The sequence below is a fragment of the Mandrillus leucophaeus genome, unplaced genomic scaffold, assembly GCF_000951045.1.
Source record: "Mandrillus leucophaeus isolate KB7577 unplaced genomic scaffold, Mleu.le_1.0 Scaffold110, whole genome shotgun sequence".
NCBI classification, from domain to species: domain Eukaryota; kingdom Metazoa; phylum Chordata; class Mammalia; order Primates; family Cercopithecidae; genus Mandrillus; species Mandrillus leucophaeus.
This window is the reverse complement of record NW_012099210.1, coordinates 3,858,200-3,879,459: the sequence shown is the minus strand read 5'-3', so window position 1 is coordinate 3,879,459 and position 21,260 is coordinate 3,858,200. Positions and strand designations below refer to the sequence as shown.

At 39.8% G+C, this 21,260-nt stretch overlaps 1 protein-coding gene across 3 annotated transcripts in view; it reads right to left on the bottom strand.

Annotated features, from left to right (window-relative positions):
* The window catches only part of ACVR1 (activin A receptor, type I), a 141,049-nt gene that overhangs the window by 52,040 nt on the left and 67,749 nt on the right, over positions 1–21,260 (bottom strand). For all 3 annotated transcript variants that reach the window (XM_011991805.1, XM_011991816.1, XM_011991810.1), the window contains one exon: positions 14,531–14,604. In XM_011991805.1, coding sequence (XP_011847195.1) covers positions 14,531–14,597 — 67 coding nt within the window. In that variant the 5' untranslated portion in view covers positions 14,598–14,604. The remainder of the gene's footprint in view (positions 1–14,530; positions 14,605–21,260) is intronic.

Here is a 21,260-nt window from a genome sequence, read left to right as displayed (position 1 = left end):
AGCTTAGAATTTGTATAGCTAAAAAAGGAACTCAAGCATCCCTGGACTCCTTCCAACACTCTAAACAATTCATTCATTTGAAATGGCAAGCTTATATGAGGTTTATAGATTATAGGAGTCCTTCCATCGTCTCCTAATCCGGGAGCACAGTTTGGCACCTCTCCAGAATCTGAAAGCATTTGCGATCTCTGGCATTAAACAAAGGCTTTAAGAAGGATTTTGCAATGCTAGGTATCATTGCCAGCAAGCCTGCTCCTAAGACAGAAACACAAAGGTCTGTCTGGAATGCCTAGTGAAGGGCATTTGATCCTCTGACAAGAGGACAGGCTATACTCTCAGGGATAAAATACACCCAGTGCCTAAATAATCTCTCATTATAAAACACTCATTTAGGGAACTCAAATCATTTTTCTCCCCTTATCCAAGAGACTGACACTTAGTTAAGTTGTAAAGTCAAGAAGAAAATGTATTTCGGCAATTATGAAGGCAAATAGAGGCATTCAAATAAGATTGCATATAAATTGAATATCAATAACAAAAACTTCCATGATTTTGAACTCCAGATGTATTCTTCCTCCAGTGTTCCCTGCCACAGGAAATGGCATTCCCATTCATTCAGGTACATAAGGCTGACTCTCTCAGCTTCCATCACACTCAAAGTGGAGACCAGTCATTAACCTGGCCTGCTCAAAAGTGGAGACCAGTCATTAACCTGGCCTACAAGTGCTGGCTGACCTGATCCCTGCATGCTCTTCAGCCTCCTCTTCAGTTACTGAATGTTCTTAAAAGGCCTTAGGGATCTCAGGTCCTTTTAAGCATGGAATTCCTTCTATGTTGAATGCTTATCTCCCTCCAGCCAACACCTCTCCACCCAGTTAGTGCCTATCTACTGTGCAGATTTCACCTTACATGTTACTTTCTCAGAGAAGCCTTTGTTCACATGTCATCTTTCCTATAGATTGTAAGCACCATGAGGGTGAGCTGCATCTATTAATACTTTGCTCACCGCTCATTACATACCCCACAACAGCCTCAGTGGCTGGCAGGAGTGCAGGCCTGATGAGTATTTGCTTCAGAATGAATTTTCCCTTCACAGAAAGGATTTAGAGGTGGGGACAGACCTGATGCTGGTTTTCAGAGCAGGCTGAGCCCATAAAGTCTTTAAATGTCAGCACAGATCTTAAGGCAAGGCTTAGTCACCAAGCCGGCATGCCTGAGCAAACCATTTCTTCCTAGAAGAGCTTGCCATACCATCACATCTGTTCACCTACTTGGGCTCACGAATATAGAAAATTAGTACTTTTTGTGGTGTGGTAGGTTTTTTGTTTGCTTGTCAGTTAAAAGAAACAGGTAAAATACAAGTGTTCCTAAAAATAATTGAGGAACTATTTAATACATTAATAGAACAGCTGGGCTCTGTGGGTGGTCCTTCTCTGGATGGTTGATTTGAGGACTCTGGGCTACGGTGATTAGAATCATCAAAACACAACACATGCCTGCAACTCGTCAGCTTGGAGGGGTCAGTGCAGGACTTGGCTGCCTAGTACAGAAAAAGCTGCCCCTGCTCCTTGCTGTCATTTTTCCCTGGTCTTCGCTGCCATATTTTTTCCCTATCAGTGAAATAATGGCACCTTCAGTAGGGAGTGGGGAAGAGTGAATTACATCATTTTCCCCTTCTTGCTCTGCTGAAGGTGATAAGGATTCCTAAGTCATCCTGCATTTGAACTGCTGAAGCTGAGGAAAAAAAAAAAAAAAAAAAAAAGTGCCATCTGTTTATTTTGTGTCTGGGCTGACTCCTTGTCTCTGAAATAATCCCTGTAAATTAAGCCTATTGCAGCAGCCACACCTTCTATTTAGAAGCCAAAAAACAGCCTGTGTTCAAGTGACTAACAAATGAAAGAACACTGTGGGGTAATGACCTAAGACAATATTGGTCTGTCTTTTCCATGCTTTTTATGATCCTCTGAATGTTGCAAAGACTTGGCTTTAACAAATACAGCATGTCTGTAAAACAACTCCTTAATATGGGAGAAAATAATGACCCCTTTCTTCATTTTGTCTTCAAACTTCTTGAATCTCTGCTTCAGAGAAACAAAGGCTTACAAGGCCTACTGGGAATTGCCTACTGAGGAACACTTTAAAACCAAAAAATACTGTCTCCTCAGCATATGTACTAATGGCCATGTCTAAGTGGAACTCCAGTGATAGGGAGAGTAACAGAGAATAGAATAACCTGGAGGAAGAGGGAAGAAAATCCCAGTGAACTGTAAATATTTCAGAAGTCATTCCTTGTTTAGTCTTAGGAGACAGCCAGGAATGTGGTTCCATCTATTGAATGTCTCAGGCTGGAAGATCTGTTCAAGCCACAGGAAGAAGTGTTGACTCTGAGGACTCACTTTTCATTGCTTCCCTCACCTCCTCGGGCTAACCAGAGAGTATATGGCATTTCAGTGAGGATTTCCCACCTGGGCTCTACACTGAGAATTTTGGTTTTACAGGAAGCATTTAACGATGGGCTCTAGGTGAGACAGAGCAGTGGAGAAAGAACCAACAGGTAGCTTTTGTGCTTAGCTCTCCACTTCGATTTCTCTCTCCTTGCATCCTACTCTACCTCTGTCTCTGGGATTCAGGGACTGGACCTCCTCCAAGGTTGCCAATCTTGGCTCTGGTTGCCATCAGCAAGCCTCTACCACACTCCTACAGCCTTTCTGGAAGCTTTCAAACCACAGAGACAAACCCTTCAAAAGTTATACAGGGCTCCAATTTGTTTAACAAGTCTTGAAATGCAACCTTTAGGCACTGTGGCACCCACAGCTAAAGGTGAAAATGTCTTGAATTAGTTAAACTCCCCTTCCTAGCTCCACAACCTATCCTACCCCAAAGAAAAGCACAGAGGGAACAAAGTAACTTCCAGACTACAGTAGTCCCCGCTTATCCTCCCTTATCCACCATTGCACTTTCCACTATTTCAGTTACCTACCATCAACCACAGTCCAAAAATACTTAGCAAAAAATTCCAGAAATGAACATTTCCCAAGTTTTCAGTTGTGTGCTCTTTGAGTAGCATGATGGAATCTCATGTTGTCCAGCTCCATCCTGCCCAGGACATGGATCATCCCTTTGTCCAGCGTACCGACATTGTAGATGCTACCCTGCTGCTAGTCACTGAGCAGCTGTCTCGGTTACCAGATCCACTGCCATGGTATTGCAGGTTGCGTTCAAGGAACCCTTCCTTTACTTAATAACTGCCCCAAAGCAGAAGAGTGGTGATGCTGGACTATTGTTATAATTGTTCTATTTTACTTTAAGTTATTATTGTTAATCTCTTCCTGTGCCTAATTCATAAATTAAACTTTATCCTAGACATAGGAAAAGATATAGTATATATAAGGTTCAATACCATCTGTGGTTTCAGGCATCCACTGGGAGTCTTGGAACGTATTCCCCATTGATAAATAGGGGGCTACTGTATTTACCTCTAATCCTAGATGAAGTCAAAGCGATTTTAAAATAAAAGTCAAAAGGGTAAAAACTTGGGGCAGAGTCCAAGCCTCTGATAATGCTACTTCCTTATCCTCCAATTTCCCCATTATTTCCCAAGGCCCTACCAAGTCCAGAACTCCATGAAAGGTTAATGAAGAAAGGAATCCCAAGTCTTCAATCCCAGGAAGACATGCCTGTGCCTCTGTATACCAGCCGTTATAACTCGATCTTTGCTTTACATGTCTTCTTTCCCCATCAGTCTAATTAATATGGTCCAAAACAATTCATTAATTCTCAGGTTTAACATATTGAACAAAATTGGCTTATCAGTCATAGAATAAAGATCTTACAGTCACGATGAGACCGTTACATTTGAGTCATTTTGAGTTTGTTCTTTTGTACCCCTGGGCCCACAGAAAGGCTCCAGGTGCCTACACTCCAGGTAGAAACAGAAAGCATCCCATTTGAGTGCTGTGAACCAGAACTGGCTTTTCAAGCACACAATCCCTCCCCCTCAATCTGTGCCATGGCAAATCATTCCCAGCTTCCACAATAATCTTGGACTTTGGCAGAAGAAAGCCAGCTAAGTCTGAGATGTGTCACGAGGCCACTGGCCGGGGAGCAAGAATATCTAAACACAAATCCAGGCGAGAGCAACAAGCAAGAGTTTCCGCAGATTCCCTCTGGCTCCTGTAGCTGCAGATCACTGACAGCCTAAAGATAACCCAAGTATCTACAAAGGGTCACTTTTAAATAGTAGCTTTAATGCCACCAGTCATTTCAGAAGCATTTCCTTCCAGAGCCTGCTTCCATCCACACTGGCCACCAAGTCTGTCCAACAATGGCAAGCTCACTGAAGAGATTAAAGTCCAGAAGGAAATGGAAGAAATCCCAAAAGGGAACAGACAGCTCCTGACATGCTGGGATTCTATTCTGTGATTCTACTTGTGCCAACATTTGGACTACTGAGAAATAATAATGTAGCAAAGACACACCTTGTAGAATTGACTAACAATCACTGGGGATTAAAGAGCAGGTCTAAAATGAAACAAAATAGTTAACTCCAAAACTTTCTAAAGCTGAGGCTGTATAAACCATGGATGGCTACCCCCAGGAGACTTTTAGGATAGCCTTTCCCTCCAAGAGAAAACTTACTTAGCTTACTGAACTGCTGTAAGGAGAACAATATGAAGTCTTCAGGCACAAACTATATATACATAGCCAGTGTGGACACCCACTAACCACAGAAGCAACAAATGGAACTTCTCGGAAGCCTGCTGCTTTTTTTTCTTCCTTTCAAGTAGGGCCAAAGTTCCCAAGATCTTCCTAAGAACCATTAAAATCTGCTCAGCACCTCACCTGTCTACTGAGTCAGTCCACATTGTCCTAAATGGCAGTCAGCCAGGGGCTGGTGTACAAGGGACAGGTGCTCAGTGGGCTATTTTCAGTTGCTATCAGCTCAGTCGGGAGCTGCACATGCTCAGTAGGCACGCAAGTTTTGGTTCTGTTTCAAACCCTGGGCAGCCAAGAGACATATACCTTCACAGCTGCCAGGGCAACCAGCTGCCCAGTGCTCCTCCCAAGACGGGAGCAATGAAAACAGTGTAACCTGGCCAGCCAACATGCCAGTGAGCAAGTTGTACCTCTCATTTCACTGCCTGGGTTATTCTGAGCTGGGCTTATTGACACACCATGGCAACACAGGAACAAAGGGCCAGCTAGAGGGATTTAAATGTCCTGCAAAAGTTGCTAGGAAAGTCAGCAGCTCTGGCTTCTGCTTTCATAATAAAACTAGCAATAGCATTATTATTAGATGATTGTTGTTTTGTCACTGTTGTTGTTATCACTTGTGAGACACCTGTAACAGTTCTACTTTTGCACTAAGGCTTTGTTTTTGTTTTGTTTGCCACCATTTAGTTGCTACAGTTGGGATGCCTTTGAAAATGGAGTATGTGTGCCTGCCTGTCCCTAAACTGCAGGAGGATTAGTTTTTCCCATCCCTTTACTTCTCATCTTGCCACACTCTATGATCCACTTTCACCACACACCACTCTTTCAAAACACACAAACTGCACCTACTTAATCTCTCCACAGTTCTCCATTGCCTTCGGGATAGAAGACAAACACCTTAGCATAAGGCTCTGCCACGCTTGCAGGTCTCAACCCTCAACCCTAATTCCGTCTCATGACTTGGTGACCCCCCCATGGTCTCACGTCTCTGGTATTCACCCTTTCCCTGCCTGCAACATCCTTCTTAGTCCCTCCTCTGCTGGTCTAATGGCTATTTATCCTTCAAAACTCAGCTTCCATGCATCACCGGCCCCAAACCCAGTTCCATGTGGGATGCAGGCCTTTCCTGCCCATACCCCTCATGCTATGCTGTGACCTTTGCTGTACCCAACTGGACTGTGACTTCTTGAACCAGGAATCACTTCTTGCTTATGTTTACATCACCAGTGCCTACCAGTGTTGTCAACTGGTACTCCTGTTAATTTAAATTGACTAAAAGAATATAAGTTTGTCTTATAACTGATTCACTTTTCCCAAACTCATAAATTATTTGAAAGAGTACATGTGATCAGCCCAGATCAGTCCCTCTGTCTCTTATAATATTATCTTTTCTCTATTACCATAATTATTATTGTGGCCAACATTATTCATTTGTCAAATATTTATTGAGCACCAACTGCATACCAGGTAGTGTCTTAGACACGAGGGATAAAACAATGAATACCTCCACATTCTGACCTCTCACACTCTAGGGCTCACTATGTGCTGGGCACCCGGCATGTAGTCTCATGACTCCTCACAACAAGGTGGGTACCATTATTGTTTCCATAGTACCAGGTAGCAACAAGCACAGAGAGGTGAAGGAGAATATACGCAAAGGCATAGTAAAACAGAAGATGACTAACAATGGTGTTTTGGCCTTGTCTCTTTCCTGAGAAAGGCTTGATTTCTATGCATGGCCAAAGCCTTCCTTTCAGAACACATTCTTTGACTCTGACCGTCCACACTATGTCAAACATGATCCTAATCCTTTGCAAAACTGAAATTGTGAAGCATATGAACTGGGACGTGAAGTTAAGGATAAAAAGAAGTCATTACTGTAACTCTACATGGCATGCTGCAGTATTATACATATATCAGAGGAGTCAAATTCTAAACTGGACTATTGGTAATTTTTTTTCTATCCATTCTTTGTAACTTTTCTGAATGAATCTCTGTTTTGCTGTTGTTTTTCAATTGAAACTATTTTGGTGCGGGTACCATAATTCAGAAGACAAAGCAAATGCAGCAAGAAATAAAACAAAGGAGCCATCCCCACCCCAATCCCCCAAATTGCCAATTTAAAAAATACTGGCAGCCAGGCATGGTGGCTCATGCCTGTAATCCCAGCACTTTGGGAGGCCAAGGTGGGCAGATCACGAGGTCAGGAGATTGAGACTATCCTGGTTAACATGGTGAAACTCCATCTCTACTCAAAATATAAAAATTGGCCAGGCGTGGTGGCGGGTCCCTGTGGTCCCTCGGGAGGCTGAGGCAGGAAAATGGCCTGAACCCGGGAGGCGGAGCTTGCAGTGAGCTGAGATCGCGCCACTGCACTCCAGCCTGGGTGATAGCGAGATTCCGCCTCAAAAAAAAAAAAAATATATATATATATATATGTGTGTGTGTGTGTGTGTGTGTGTGTATATATAATGTTGTGTGTGTGTACGTGTGTGTGTGTATATATATATACCAGCAGGTTTTTTAAGGTGAATGTCACCACCATGTGCCCAAGAGGAATTTCTCATTCTTCCTTTTATTGTTTCTCTTCTTCCCACGTCTCTCCTCCTCACATCCCATATACATATTCTCAGCAAAGTCCAAGTTCTGTTCTAGCCCATAACAAAGAATTAGATGTAGCATTAACCATGGCTCTAGGAAACACCCTGCTTGCCGGGCTCAGATTCAGCTGATGAGAATCAGGCCGCAGGTGCTCCAGTGTTATGATCCAGGCTGAGAAGGTGCAAATGTAAACTTCCCTCTTCCTGCCAAATCACTGACTTAGAGAGAAAGGATGGTCAGGCTACATGGAGTTGTGAAAAAATAAAAGGTTCTAGACCAGCTGTGTTGAGGAATACGCCAGATGACCTATAGTCAGGTGTGAGAGCTGTCACATGAGGGCAGTAGGAACTCCTGCGCAGTGAACCCTTGAAGCAGACTGGTGTTGTCTTTTTTAATTTCAGTATGGGGTAGGACCCACTATTGGGTAGCAAAATCAAGTTAGTAGTTTAAAACAAGGTTTCTTTCTGTCTTTTTAAGTGAAATAAAACTGAATAAAAATTTAAAAGACAAGGAATAGGTGCACATTAAACATAGTAAGAGTAATTACTGTTTCATGAAATTTTCATTTCAGATGTGTGTGGGCACTATCCATGCAGTGGGCCTTACTCCAAAATGCTTCTTGCTGTGAGTCACAGTCAAAAGTTTGAAAGCCACCTCGCCTGTGTCTTACACTATCTTGGAATGACATGAGTTCTGAGTCACTATGGCTATTAGGAAAAAACATTATGTATGGAATCTTGACTGAGGTCATCCCGGGCTGCAGAGGAAAGTTCCGCAGGACAGTTTGCAGTGTTTTAAGAGTTATAAATTAATTTTTAAGTGTGTTTTATTTTCCTTGGTGTTTTCCTTTTCAAGAGTGAAAGCGGCCTATATGACATGCCTACAATCCTTCTGCTTTACCAGTTTTTCCACAAAGAGGAGATGGCATTAATCCTCTCACTCTGGAGACCTGTCTTTATAAAATGGGACTCTTAGAAGTGACTGCACTGCACACTGATGACCACAAGGAAATCATTTCATGAGCTTGGGTGTGGAATTTGTTTTCTCCTCTGTTCAATATTTGACTTTCTTTGAATGAATGTTTAGCATCCTCCCACACCCTACTGCTATCCATACCCCTCTTCTACTGTCCACTAAAAAAAAAAGAATATGGTACTAGTTTAACTACTCATGGCTGAAACAAACACTTCCCAGGAACGAAAGGCTGAAAGGATGCGTTGTCACAGCTTGCCTTGCATCAACTAGTATAGGATCATTTTGTAAAATAAGAAAACTTGATAATAAAGAAGCAGTTTCTTAAAAGTATGATGCTTCATCAGATATTTACATTCTAGTCCCAGTAGTAGCGAATGGCTTAGTATATGTCATCTCTCTCCCTAAAAACATCTTCCATTTGATGATACGCCAAAGAAAAAGATTTTATTCTGAACAAGAGAGAAATTATAGTAACAAGAAGAGAAACAAATGTAATACTAAGACATTTCTCTTACATTCATTCACCCCTTCAAGAACTTCCTGAATCCCGAATAATGAGAAAATCAAAGAAAGGCTTACTCTATTCTTCCCCCCCGCAGTAGCAAAGAGGGGCACCTTTGTAACCCTAACAAAAAGTCCATTGAATTTATCTCCTTCCTTCCCTCATTGGGTAGTGGGGCTGGAAAGTCTGAGTAGTGATGGCTTTGGAAATACTAAAATCAAGTTAACTCAGAAAATAATTTAGTACCTAGCAGTCTTCTCTAGAACAGGCCGAAATCTCTTGCGAAAAAATTCTGCGTAAGTCTGGCCTTCGTTGCTATAATAAAATCTAACTGTGGTTTACAAATTTAATAAAATGTGGGTCGTCTCAGCTTTGAAATATTTCCAAAGGAGCAATATTCCCTTTAAAGTAATTGTGTCATAGTCTTCACCTGCAAATGCATACAGGTACAAAAGAAAAGCCAAACATGGAGGTTCTGCCTTCACCCTGGTGGTATAATAGTAGTATTAGAGCATGATTAGTCTTATTAATGGGAAGGAAAGGGAAGGATATACAGGTAATTAGGACTCAAGTGCTCTTCTCTATGAGAGCAAATAAAACTCTTCCTGCAGCTAGAGTTGTATATATAATGAATATGAAAAATGATTACTGGTAGGAGAGACAAGAAAAGTAAGAAACACAACCCCAGGTGAAGGGGCCTCATCATTTGCTATTACAAACTCTCTTCTCACGCTCTCAAACAGACTGGATTCAGCTGGATTCTAACATGCACCAAACATAATATCAATGTGGATGTAGCTAATTTAGGGCACCAAAAAAATGCAAAATTTTGAAGAAGACTGATAATGACTGGAGGTCTTGAACACCATTCGTCAAAGTATATGATGCCTTTTGTTGGCTGTGTAACCTTAAGCAAGAGCTTTAATCAATCCAAAAGCACATCCAAAAAAATGTATCTTATGAGGGCACTTGTGAGGATTATAGGAAATTATGCATGAAAGCTAGCCCAACATCTGGTGCGTATTAAGCACTCATTAAATATTACCTATAATCATCAAACAGGTCGTTATATTGGAAAGCATTTTCCAAATATAAGTGGTGAAAAAATCTTTTATTGCCCACAGCATTTAGGATTCCATAGAACTTGAGAAATACTCTGAAGTACACTCAAACTCTACCAAAAAAAAAAAAAAAAAAAAAAAATCACTGTTTGGAACTAATATTTGAAATATTACCACTATTTCTAATCGATATTTATAAGACATTTGAGAGACAAAGGGGTAAAAGGTTTTTTATTTTCATAAACTAAGAAGAGTACACTACCCAACAAAATGTATTAGAACAAAATCTCTATGACTTTTATTTATGTCCCAAGAATGTAATCTAGCTTCATTAAAGCATAATTAATAAAATGCCTTAGCTGTTCTATAAACATCAAATATGGGTCTATTTCCTTTTAAGCTTAGTAGTCTAAAGCTCACTCAGCAGTAAACAAGCTACAGAGATATTACATATTTTTGTTATCGGCCCCATTATTTACCTCTTTTGGTTAAGCATTTGTACTTAATATTTGCTTTTTAACTAATGTTGAGGATACTAGAGTGTATTATAAATAGGGTTTCTCTTTGGTTTTTAAAATTTTCCTATTAAATATATAAAAACAAAATGCCTTCCATAGAGCACACACACACACACACACACACACACACACACACAAATGCACAATAGGGAGCTGAGTCACAGAAGAAAGATGGCACTAAGGCAACGGCTATTATGATTAGAGTATGCTAGGCTATAGCACTCACTGGATATTCTATTTAAAGAAAAAAAATCCATTGCAATTAAAGGATGATATGCTCTTTTCCATACTTGTAAACATCCTAGTGGTGGTGACAGATTAAATAGCAAAACCTTAAGTGTCAATCTATTTCCATTTCCACTTCAGCCTAAACTAACTTTTACATGTTTTACATGTCTTCATTGTGGCATTAAGAGGTTATTTGCTGGATTCTTGGACAGCTTAAGAGCTGAAAGCAGGGGAAAAAAACAACCAATGGCATGGTTATTAGCATTGCTCCATAACTGTCCTTTTTCTGCCCCACTCTTTTCTCCATTCTCTCTCCACCTCTCCTTCTCTCCTCACACTACATTTCCACTTCTCTGTCTCTTCCTCTCTCTTTTTTTATACCTTGCCCACATCGCAGGTCTACCCATGATATCATCTGAACTGCCTCATACCACAGAGGCAGGGTGCGGTGGCTCACGCCTGTAATCCCACCACACTGGGAGATAGAGGTAGGCGGATTGCTTGAGCCCAGGAGTTGGGAGACCAGCCTGGGCAACACAGTGAGACCCTAGCTCTACAAAAAATACAAAAACTAGCTAGGCATGGTGCCCTGGGAGGCTGAGGCAAGAGGACTGCTTAAGCCCACGAGGTTGAGACCACAGTAAGCCAGAATCGTGCCACTGCACTCCAGCCCTGGTGACAGAGTGAGGCTCTGCCTCAAAAAAAATAAAATAAAATAAAATAAAAATAAAAGGCAAAATATCATACAGAATTGATGGCCAGTCAAGATGGCTTAAGCCTATAATCTCAGCACTTTGGGAGGCCAAGGTGGGTGGATCACTTGAGCTCAGGAGTTGGAGACCAGCCTGGGCAACACAGCAAAACTCCGTCTCTACCAAAAATACAAAACAATTAGCTAGTTGTGGTGCACAAGCCTGTGGTTGCAGTTACCCAGGAGGCTGATGTGGGAGGATCACTTGAGCCTGGGAGAAGGTTGCAGTGAGCTGAGATCATGCCACTGCACCCCAACCTGGGTGAAAGAGACCCTGTTTCAAACCACGACAACAACAACAAAATAGCAACAACAAAAACATCATACAGAATTGATATGGTAACTAAGGAAGAGAGTGAAATTTGGAGGGACTTAATTCTCAACATTCCTTAGATTTTTAAGTAATAATCGTATTATTTACCAATTTAAAAGAGGTAAAAATATCCTAGAAACTTGACTGTTAGAAATGTCTCCAGCAATTGTCAAGTATCCCCTGGGGGATAAAATTACCCCCAATTGAAAACCACTGTTAGCTCATCAAATCCTCCCAGCTTTAGTATAAGCCCATTTCCTCATATTAATTCCTTCAACATTGCCACTCAGGATCCTTCTCCCATACCTTCTTGGCACTAACTGACACAACTGCCATACTATGGGAATATCTTTAACACCACTGCTCAGAGTGGAATATAAACTAGGTATCTAAAATGGTCTATAATCGCACTGGCCAACAGAAACAAAATGTGAGCCACCTAATGTAATTCTAAGTTTTATCACAGCAGTAGGAAAAAACAGGTCAAATTTTTATTGTGTTCAAACTCCAGCTTGTATCTTACATTTACAGCATATTTCCACTCATATTAGCCACATTTCAAATGCTGTATGTGACTATCAGCTACCATATAGGACAATGGAGAAGTATAATATATGTCATTAAGTATGGGAAGGAGATAGGAACAGATCAAATATTATGAACCTAATATATAATGAAATAGATGTAATATTTTAAGTACTGATTTTTTCACACTGTTGGCTATACTAACTTGTCAAATTATATGCCTCCTTGGAAACTCATCAATTATATAAAGAAGACCACTACACTCCGAAGAGCCTGTAACAGGGGCATTAGTCTTACTGTCCCATGTGACCATAACAAGGCCGAGATTCCTACAGTAAGCACCACACTTTATGGAGGAACACTTGTAAAATAAAGTGGGTGCGCTCAATGCGCAATAAAGTAGTGTTTAGGCTTTCTGTATCTAGAAAGATATATACCAACATGTTAAAAGCAATTACATGTAAGCGAAGGGAATTATGAGTAACTTTTACTATCTTTCTCTCTTGATTATCTATTTTGTCCTTTTCAACAAGGACAGGACCATCCCTGAGCAACTTTTTGGAAACGCGGGGATGGGAAAGTGAGTAATGACAGTAAGTAAGCAAGGGTCAGAGACGCCAAAGGCACTGAAATGCCTGGGTGGTGCCACACAACTAAGAATTAGCCTTCTATGGCCTGAATGTTTGTGTCTCCCCAAAATTCATGCCACTATCATAACTCCCAAGGTGAGGGCATTAGGAAATAGGGCCTTTTGAGGTGATTAGATCATGAGGGCAGACCCCTCATGATTGAGATTTGTGCTGCTATAAAAGAGAACCCAGAGAGCTAGCTAGCCCCCTCCACTATGAGACAACACAGAGAAGGCGCCCTCTATGAGGAAGGAGCCCTTACCAGACACTGAATCTGCCAGCACCTTGAACTTAGACTTCCCAGCCTCCGGAACTATGAGAAATAAATGTTTAGTTTTTGATCCACCCAGTTTCTGGCATTTTTGTTATAACATCCCAAATAGGCCAAGACATAGTCTTTGCCCCACAAGTATCAACTATCCCACTGAGCATTCATTTTCATGAATAATCTTTGTAGAACTGAAACCAGTACCTAACTCTGTCATACATAAAAACACAAAGTATGTATGTCTCACGCTGCCTTAATGTATACTAAATATTCCAAAAATATAACTAATATATAAATCAAGGGCCAACGGTTCTGGGTTTTTTTAATTCCACCAAAATCTGTTCACCAATTCAGAAAATTCAATCACTGAAGATAAGAGACCACTTATGACAACTAAGCCACCAATATAACACACCAGTACCAATCTATTTTCGAAGATGTTGAAGATTATTACCTATATAGGTGCAAGCATGTATTACTTCATCATATCTTCTTGTAGGCTCATGCCTAACTACACTATAATATATCACATTTGGGCTTTTTTTCAGGGGGACGGGGGGTGGGGGTTTGAGGTGGAGTCTTGCTCTGTTGCCCAGGCTGTAGTGCAGTGATATGATTTCGGCTCACTGCAACCTCTGCCTCCTGAGTTCAAGCAATCCTCCCACCTCAGCCTCCCAAGTATCTGGGATTACAGGTATACACCACCACACTCAGTTAAGTTTTGTACCTTTAGTAAAGATGGGGTTTCACCATGTTGGCCAGGTTGGTCTCGAACTCTTGACCTCAAGTGATCCACCCGCATTGGCCTCCCAAAGTGCTGGGATTACAGGCATGAGCCACTGCACCCAGCCTCGCATTTGTTTAAATATATGTTTTATTCTTAATTACAGAGTTTTCTCTTATTTCTCCTTTATTATTTATTTATTTATGTTGAGACAGAGTCTCACTCTGTTGCCCAGGCTGGAGTTCAATGGCACGATCTTGGCTCACTGCAACTTCCACCTTCCAGATTCAAGCAATTCTCCTGCCTCAGCCTCCCAAGTAGCTGGGATTACAGGTGTCCGCCACCGCGCCCAGCAATTTTTGCATTTTTAGTAGAGACAGGGTTTCACCATGTTGCCCAGGCTGATCTCGAACTCCTGACCTCAGGTGATCCACCTGCCTCAACCTCCCAAAGTGCTGGGATTATAGGCGTGAGCCACCACACTTGGTCCTATATTTATTTTAAGTAGAAAATTAGGTTGAATTTTTTTAAAAATAGGTGTATGTAAATATTCAGATATAATGTATATAAGAATTTCACTTCAAAATAGTCAATAATCACCAAATATTTATTATAAAAAGAGTGTGTTAACTTTGATAGGCTTAAGAAGTCATTTATAGTAAGCCAAAAAAAAAAAAATCACAGTATACTTATCTTAACCCAAAAAGATGTGAGTCACTTACCTTCCATACTAGGGGAGGGGAGAGCAATTATGATAAGCACAGGAAGAATCATCACTCCATCTACCATTGTCCAACTGTAAAGGGAAAAGAAGAGATGTAAGTAAAGCATAAACATCCAACTGCAGGAAGACAAATTAAATTAAGCATACCACCTTCAAACTGCTACTCAAGGCCCTTCTTACTAATCATCCTCAGATATATTGCCTTATGTATTACTACATTTAAACATATACCTTTTATGTGGACCTAAACATATCACCTTAAAAAGTTAGTCATATTCACTTCCAACTGGCAGTCACTCAAGGGTACTTTCTCAGAGTCTACTCTCTTACAAAGAAATCAATCAGGAAACGAAAAATTTTCAGCTATAAAGTGAGGCACGTTCCAAAAGATTTTAGGTTTGAATTTTATCTTACCCCATTTGAATGCAAAATTGGCACTAAATTAAAAACCCTGAGAAGCATGAATAGACTATTTTAACACGATGTTAAAGATTAAGCGACTGAATAATTCAAGCCAAATTACTATGCTAGAGTCTCATTTCTCCTTTAAAAGGACTGGAGGTAGAGCAACCTACATCAACATACAGACCTAAAGCAAAAACAAAGAACAAAAAAATACAAACTTTTACCCCATCTAAGGCAAAGCAATGCATTTCTCCATTAAACAAATTTAACAAGGATAGACAACAACTAAAATCATGTAAACATTTTTTTTAAAACTTTTTCATTTGAATAATGTGAAATATCAGGAATGTGATGGGAGTTTGGTTAGCTGCAATTTTCTGGATGGTAAAATAAAGAAAAAGCTGGTAAAGTTCTTTAATGATAGATTAGTGTGCTTGTACTCTTTCAGCTTTAAACCAGAGTGAAAGCCCATTGCTATCTAGCATGTCTGGAGTGTTGACCTTTAAAATCAAATTATTTAGGCTGGGTGCAGTGGCTCACAGTTGTAATCCCAGCACTTTCGGAGGCCGAGGTGGGATGATCACTTGAGCCCAGGAGTTTGAGACCAGCCTGGGCAACACGGTGAGACCCCATCTCTATTTGCTTTTAATTATTTTTAAAATTTTAAAAAAAATCAATTTTTTGGGCTGGCAGTCTGCTTACCATCCATACCTCCATCATATCTTACCACCCTTCACTTAAATTTATTTATCTTTGGTTCCATAATTATATTTTAGTCAATCCCTTTCCTAAAAGCAAGGTAAGGGAGGAAGTAAAGGGGATTTTTATGTACCTTTCTTTTCTATTTTTAAAAGCATATGAAACTTGAACAAGATCCTACTACTGTTGTTGTTTTTGTTATTTCCATGTTCACAAAGATATTTCCTATAAGTGAGTCCTTTTGGGGACATACAAATCCTTCATCTTGGCCCCTCACAACCAGAATGTGACTCCTTCAACACATCTCTGTACCTTTGGACATGAATATGCTTTTTGTTCCCCTCTGCTTGAACTGCCCTGAGCCCCCTCCTCCACCCCTCTCCAACCCCATTGCCTCCTCCTGTCATACATGATTCCAGCTCAAAGGTAAGTCCTTGGTGAAAAACCTCTCCCTCAGCAGTGGTTTCAGCCCCCGGCATGGACTCATAATCATCTGTCTAGGGCAGTCTTCAGCACTGGTCCACTCATCTCCAAAACAGGTACGCACATCCAAGGAGCAAGCAAGGGTCATTCATTGAGCTATGGAATGAAATTATTAAACTGCTTTTTCATAAGAATGTTTTAATCTAATAAAGTAGAAAATAACTTGAGACTTAATCTGGTCTCTATCTCAGTTGTCTATGACAGTCTAGTACAGGAGGTATCTTACAGAAAGACTACGAGTTACATAACGTTAGAGTGGACATGATTTGCTTATAGAGTACAACCACGTACTTGTAGTTTTGAAGGTCCGTTCAAGTGGAATTACAGGTTACATTGGCTACTTACAGTGAAATGAGCCTTCCCAAATGGCAAGTGTTCTAAAACCATTAAAGAAACTAGAGATTGCACATATTATTAATGCAAGCACCAGAGAAGAGTAAGAAAACGGTAAACTTAACATCACTTATTTCTACTGGTTCTTCCTTAACCACTTTACTAGAGAAAAGTAGTAATATTCAGTTCAATCTGACAAGAAACAGTCCCCCCAAATTCAAAATTTGAAAACATTTGAAAAATGGATTTGCAACTACTGTAATAGATAGTAAACATTATCCTGAGTGGCTTGAGACTTTCATTGATGATAACATTATTCCACTGCCATTGGCAACACCTTAAATATTTTATGCTTATTTAATTGCTATTTTATGAATGTTTTATAATATGTACTTATTTATTTTATGTAAAATGTATAGCCAATTTACATATTGTGGGTGCATCAAAAAACTTTCTATGGGATATGTCATCACAAACCATTGAAAATTGCTGAACTAAACTATTTCTTATCTCAGTCTTATCTGAATTCCCAGTCCTTCATTAACGCATTAATGCATTCAAAAACTACTCAAAACCTACTATGTGCTACATATTAGAAACCTAAAATGGCAAATACAAACAGGGTCCTTGCTATCGTGGCACTTACAAGATATGTCTATGGTGGTAATCAAATAATCATCAAAAGATTGCATAATTAAAAACTGAATTAAGAGTTGGGAAGAAACATAGTTAAAATAACCGTGTTAACAAAACAAAATAACTTGAGACTTTCTGGAGGGTGCAGAGGTTCCCTGGGGAGGTAACATCTGAAAAGGAATCAGGAATCAGAAGGATAAGTACAGGTCCTAGGAAAAGGGTAAATGTTTTGGGAATGTGGTGGGAGAGGGTAAACAAAGGACACAGATAGGGTAATACTTAAGGGAAAAGGCACTTCTATTGAGGTGCCTGTGGCCAGAGCAAGCATGGTGTGTCCTGAGGACTTAAGGCAAACCTCAGGACCAAAAAAACGCAAGAATGGCCAGGACACAAAGGGTCTGGAAGAGTTACAAAAAGTCAGAGAACACCCAAGAAGGCTAGAGAGGAAGGCAAGCGTCAGAACAGACGTAAGGCACTCTAGGCCCTCTACTTACCTAACTTCATTGCCCCCTTCGCTCTCACCATCATTCTGCAGTTCCTCAGTCCCCACTATCCATTATTATCACCCCCACCAGGCCACTTTCTGCCTATGTCTGGACATTTCTACGTGATGCTCCCTATGATTGGGCCCTTCTTTCAGGGCCCAACCTACTGAATTCCTACTCATCCGGTAAGTCTCAATGGCTTCTCTAAAGGCTACCACTTTCTATAAGCCTGTCTAAATCCTTAAATACTCTCTGCTCAATCTTATAGACCACTTTAAGTTTCACTCATACAAATCATCCTAATTAATAATTATGTATTCATATCTGTGTGTGCTTTTGAACATCTGTCTCTGTCACTAGACTGTAAACTCCATGGGAGCAAAATCTATAGTCTATCTTGTTCATCACTGCCAGAGCCAAGTAGGTGCACATTTAATAACAGTTTAATTAGAATTTTTCCTGAATTAATCGGCTCAATTTAAGTTTAAATTCTAAAGAATTATTAACAGCAGCCCCTGCCTGCCATGCACACAGATACACACACACAGAGACCTGCAAAGGAATGGCAAGATTAAGAGATTTATCATCTCTATAACTTTAATCTGTAGAATTTAGCTAAAGTAATAGTAAAAGTCAACAGTTAACAAGCTTCAAAATCAAGACTCCTTTTACTATTTAAAAAAAAAAAAACTAAGAAACAATCACCACTGGCATATTTTCCACGTCACAAAGCCAGCAAAAGCCCACGTCCCAAATACCTATTAACAGATTATCATTGTGCGAACAAAATTAAAACAATAATTTAGGCTCATAAATAGAAGACAGAAAAAGAATTATAAATTCAGACCTTCAAACAGTAGGGACTAATTCCGTCTCCAGTGTTTAAAGACAGCTCAAAATCTGCCAAAAATCTTTGGGAAAAAAGTCAACTTACTGGTTGCCATTTTGTTCAGGGTCTGCAGTGCTTCTCCTGACCAGTAAACTCAGCTATTAAAAACAGCACCCCCAAAAGGAAAGAAAAAAAGAATGTAGAAAGGGGAATGTTCTGGTATTTCCTGACTATATTTCAATTATAAGAAACATCAATATGCTAAAATCTCAACCTGAAGTCCCAAGGATCTATTTTTAATTTTAAAATATACCAAAAAGAAAATATCATTTTTAAAAGTAAAATTTCGACTCTCCTGCTCTCAAATATTTTTGGCTAAGGAGTTTTCATATGTAAGTTGGCAAGAAAGAGAGACTAATAGTGGAAAATGGGAGTGGCAATAACTCAATAGTTCTAGGATTGCCTTACTCCAGTATTTTTAAAACTTTTTTGGTCTCAGAATCTCTTTAAACTCTTGAAAATTACTGAGAAGCATGTGTATGTAGGCTACATCTCTTGATATTTACAGTGTTAAAAATTTAAACAGAATCTTAAAAATATTCTATTCATAATAAAATAACAATAACATACTACCTTTTTTTTATTTTAAAAGAGCTATGATGTATTTTTAAAAAAACATGTTGTGAGAAAAGTGGCACTGTTTTCCTGCTTTTTTGAAAATCTCTGATTTAATAAAAGACAGCTGGATTCTCATATATGATCTACATTCATTCTGTTACATCATGTACTGGCTGCAGTATATATACAAAATCCAGTATCACCCATATCATTGGAAGAAGGAGGACCTTGTGAAACCCCTGAGAAAGTCTCAGGCGCCTTTGGAGTTCTTGGACAACACTTTGAATAACTGACTTAGTCCTTAAACCCTCAGTCTTTGTACTCTATCAGATGATCAGATGGTACGAGATACTTTAGACTGAGCACTTACCAGATACCTGACAAAAATGACACTGTTCTACAGTTTTAGAAATTTCATTAACCTCTCTAACATCACAGACATCAACGAGTCCAACAGTCAAGGAAGAAAGCATTAACTTTTTTTTAATGTTGGAATAATATTTTATGTATACAGCTAAATACTTTTGAAATGGGATATAAACTTGTATGAAGGTACTCACAGCTGCTTATCTTGCTTGGGTTCAACTAAATCCTTGTGCAAGGCTGTAATGCCAAAATCTCTAACCGAAAAATCACAGGCTACTGAGGACTGCAAAATATTATCTGAAGTGTTCAGAGTATGAATCCGTGCCTCTCATGTATACACATCTTTCTTCTGTTCTTGGATAAGACCCTCTACCCCAGTAACTGGTTTTCATATTTCAGACACAAGAAAAATCGCTATTCAGAAAATGGTTAGAGACCTCCTGACTTAACTAAGGTACCCTCTTTAAATCGATACTGTTTCTTACAATGTCTCAGGCCTACCTTCTTAGAAGACAGAACATTCCCATGATATTCTACTAAAAACAGACACATCACCAGGTCAGTACAAAATGACTTTCCAAATCCCATGGTATTTTTCAAATTCCACTTGAAGATCAGATTGTACGTAGTTAAGGAGCTAGCATTTAGCTCAATTTCTAATATATGTGGGCTTGAAACCAAGTTTGGCACTTTTTTTGCTCATCACAATTTTATAGCTAGGTAAAGCCACAGATACCCCACAATGTACTACCCAAAAAATTACTGTGATATTGGTCACAGAATAACTGAGAATATAATACACTTCTATATACAACTTTCAGAATCCATATTAGGCAATCTAAGTGCTAATCTGTAATACAGCTATAAAGGATGTTTCTGAAAACTAGACTTACGAGTAGCATACACTTTGTTAACTATAATATTGAGGATGAGAGAAAAGTTATAAGATGAACCCTAAAATTCTTTCCCCTTGGAAAATTTGACAAAATGTTCATTTATCTTGTCTGACGGTCTAAACTCATTCTTCAATATGTACTTTAGTGACTACCTTCATTCAATAAGGACATTCTTGATACTCTTCTCAATTCAATTTCTAATAATCTGTGAATTAGAAAGAATCTTGGAAGACAGGTCATACAATCACCCACCCCTATTTTGAATGACTTTTACATTGTCCACGTGTAGACACTTTCTAACCTATGCTTGCTCACCATTGGTAAGGGTTCTCACTACGATCCTATGACAGTTTTTTTCTTTATGTATCTTTAGGCGTTCTGTACTATGCCTTCCATAAGGAAAATATAATAATTCTCTTTAATATAAAAGGCAGAGGCAATGCGGAAAAACAATTTGTGGAAACCTGCTTTTTCTTAGTCATCTAGGAAGGTAGAAGAAACTTGCCTAAGGACACAGGTCAAACCGCAAACCCCCAGATCACAGCATTCAGGTCTTAACCAACCACCACTCTACACAACTTTCACTTAACTAGCCAGCCACAGTTTAGCAAACTTGTTCTGTCATCTTTAACAGTTTTCTGTTTGTTTGTTTTTTGGGTTTTGTTTTTGTTTTTGTTTTTTTGAGGCAGGGTCTTGCTCCATGGCCCAGGCTGGAGTGCAGTGGTGCAGCCTCAGCTTACTGCAGCCTCAACCTCCTCAGCTCAAATGATCCTGCTGCCTCAGCCCCTCAAGTAATGGGGACTACAGGCACATGCCACCATGTCTGACTAGTTCTTTTTGTATTTTTTGGTAGAGGTGGGGTTCCACCATGTTTCTCAGTCTGGTCTCGAACTCCTGGGCTTAATCAATCCCCCTGCCTCGGCCTCCCAAAGCTCTGGGATTACAGGTGGGAGCCACCAAGCTCTACCATCCTTAACA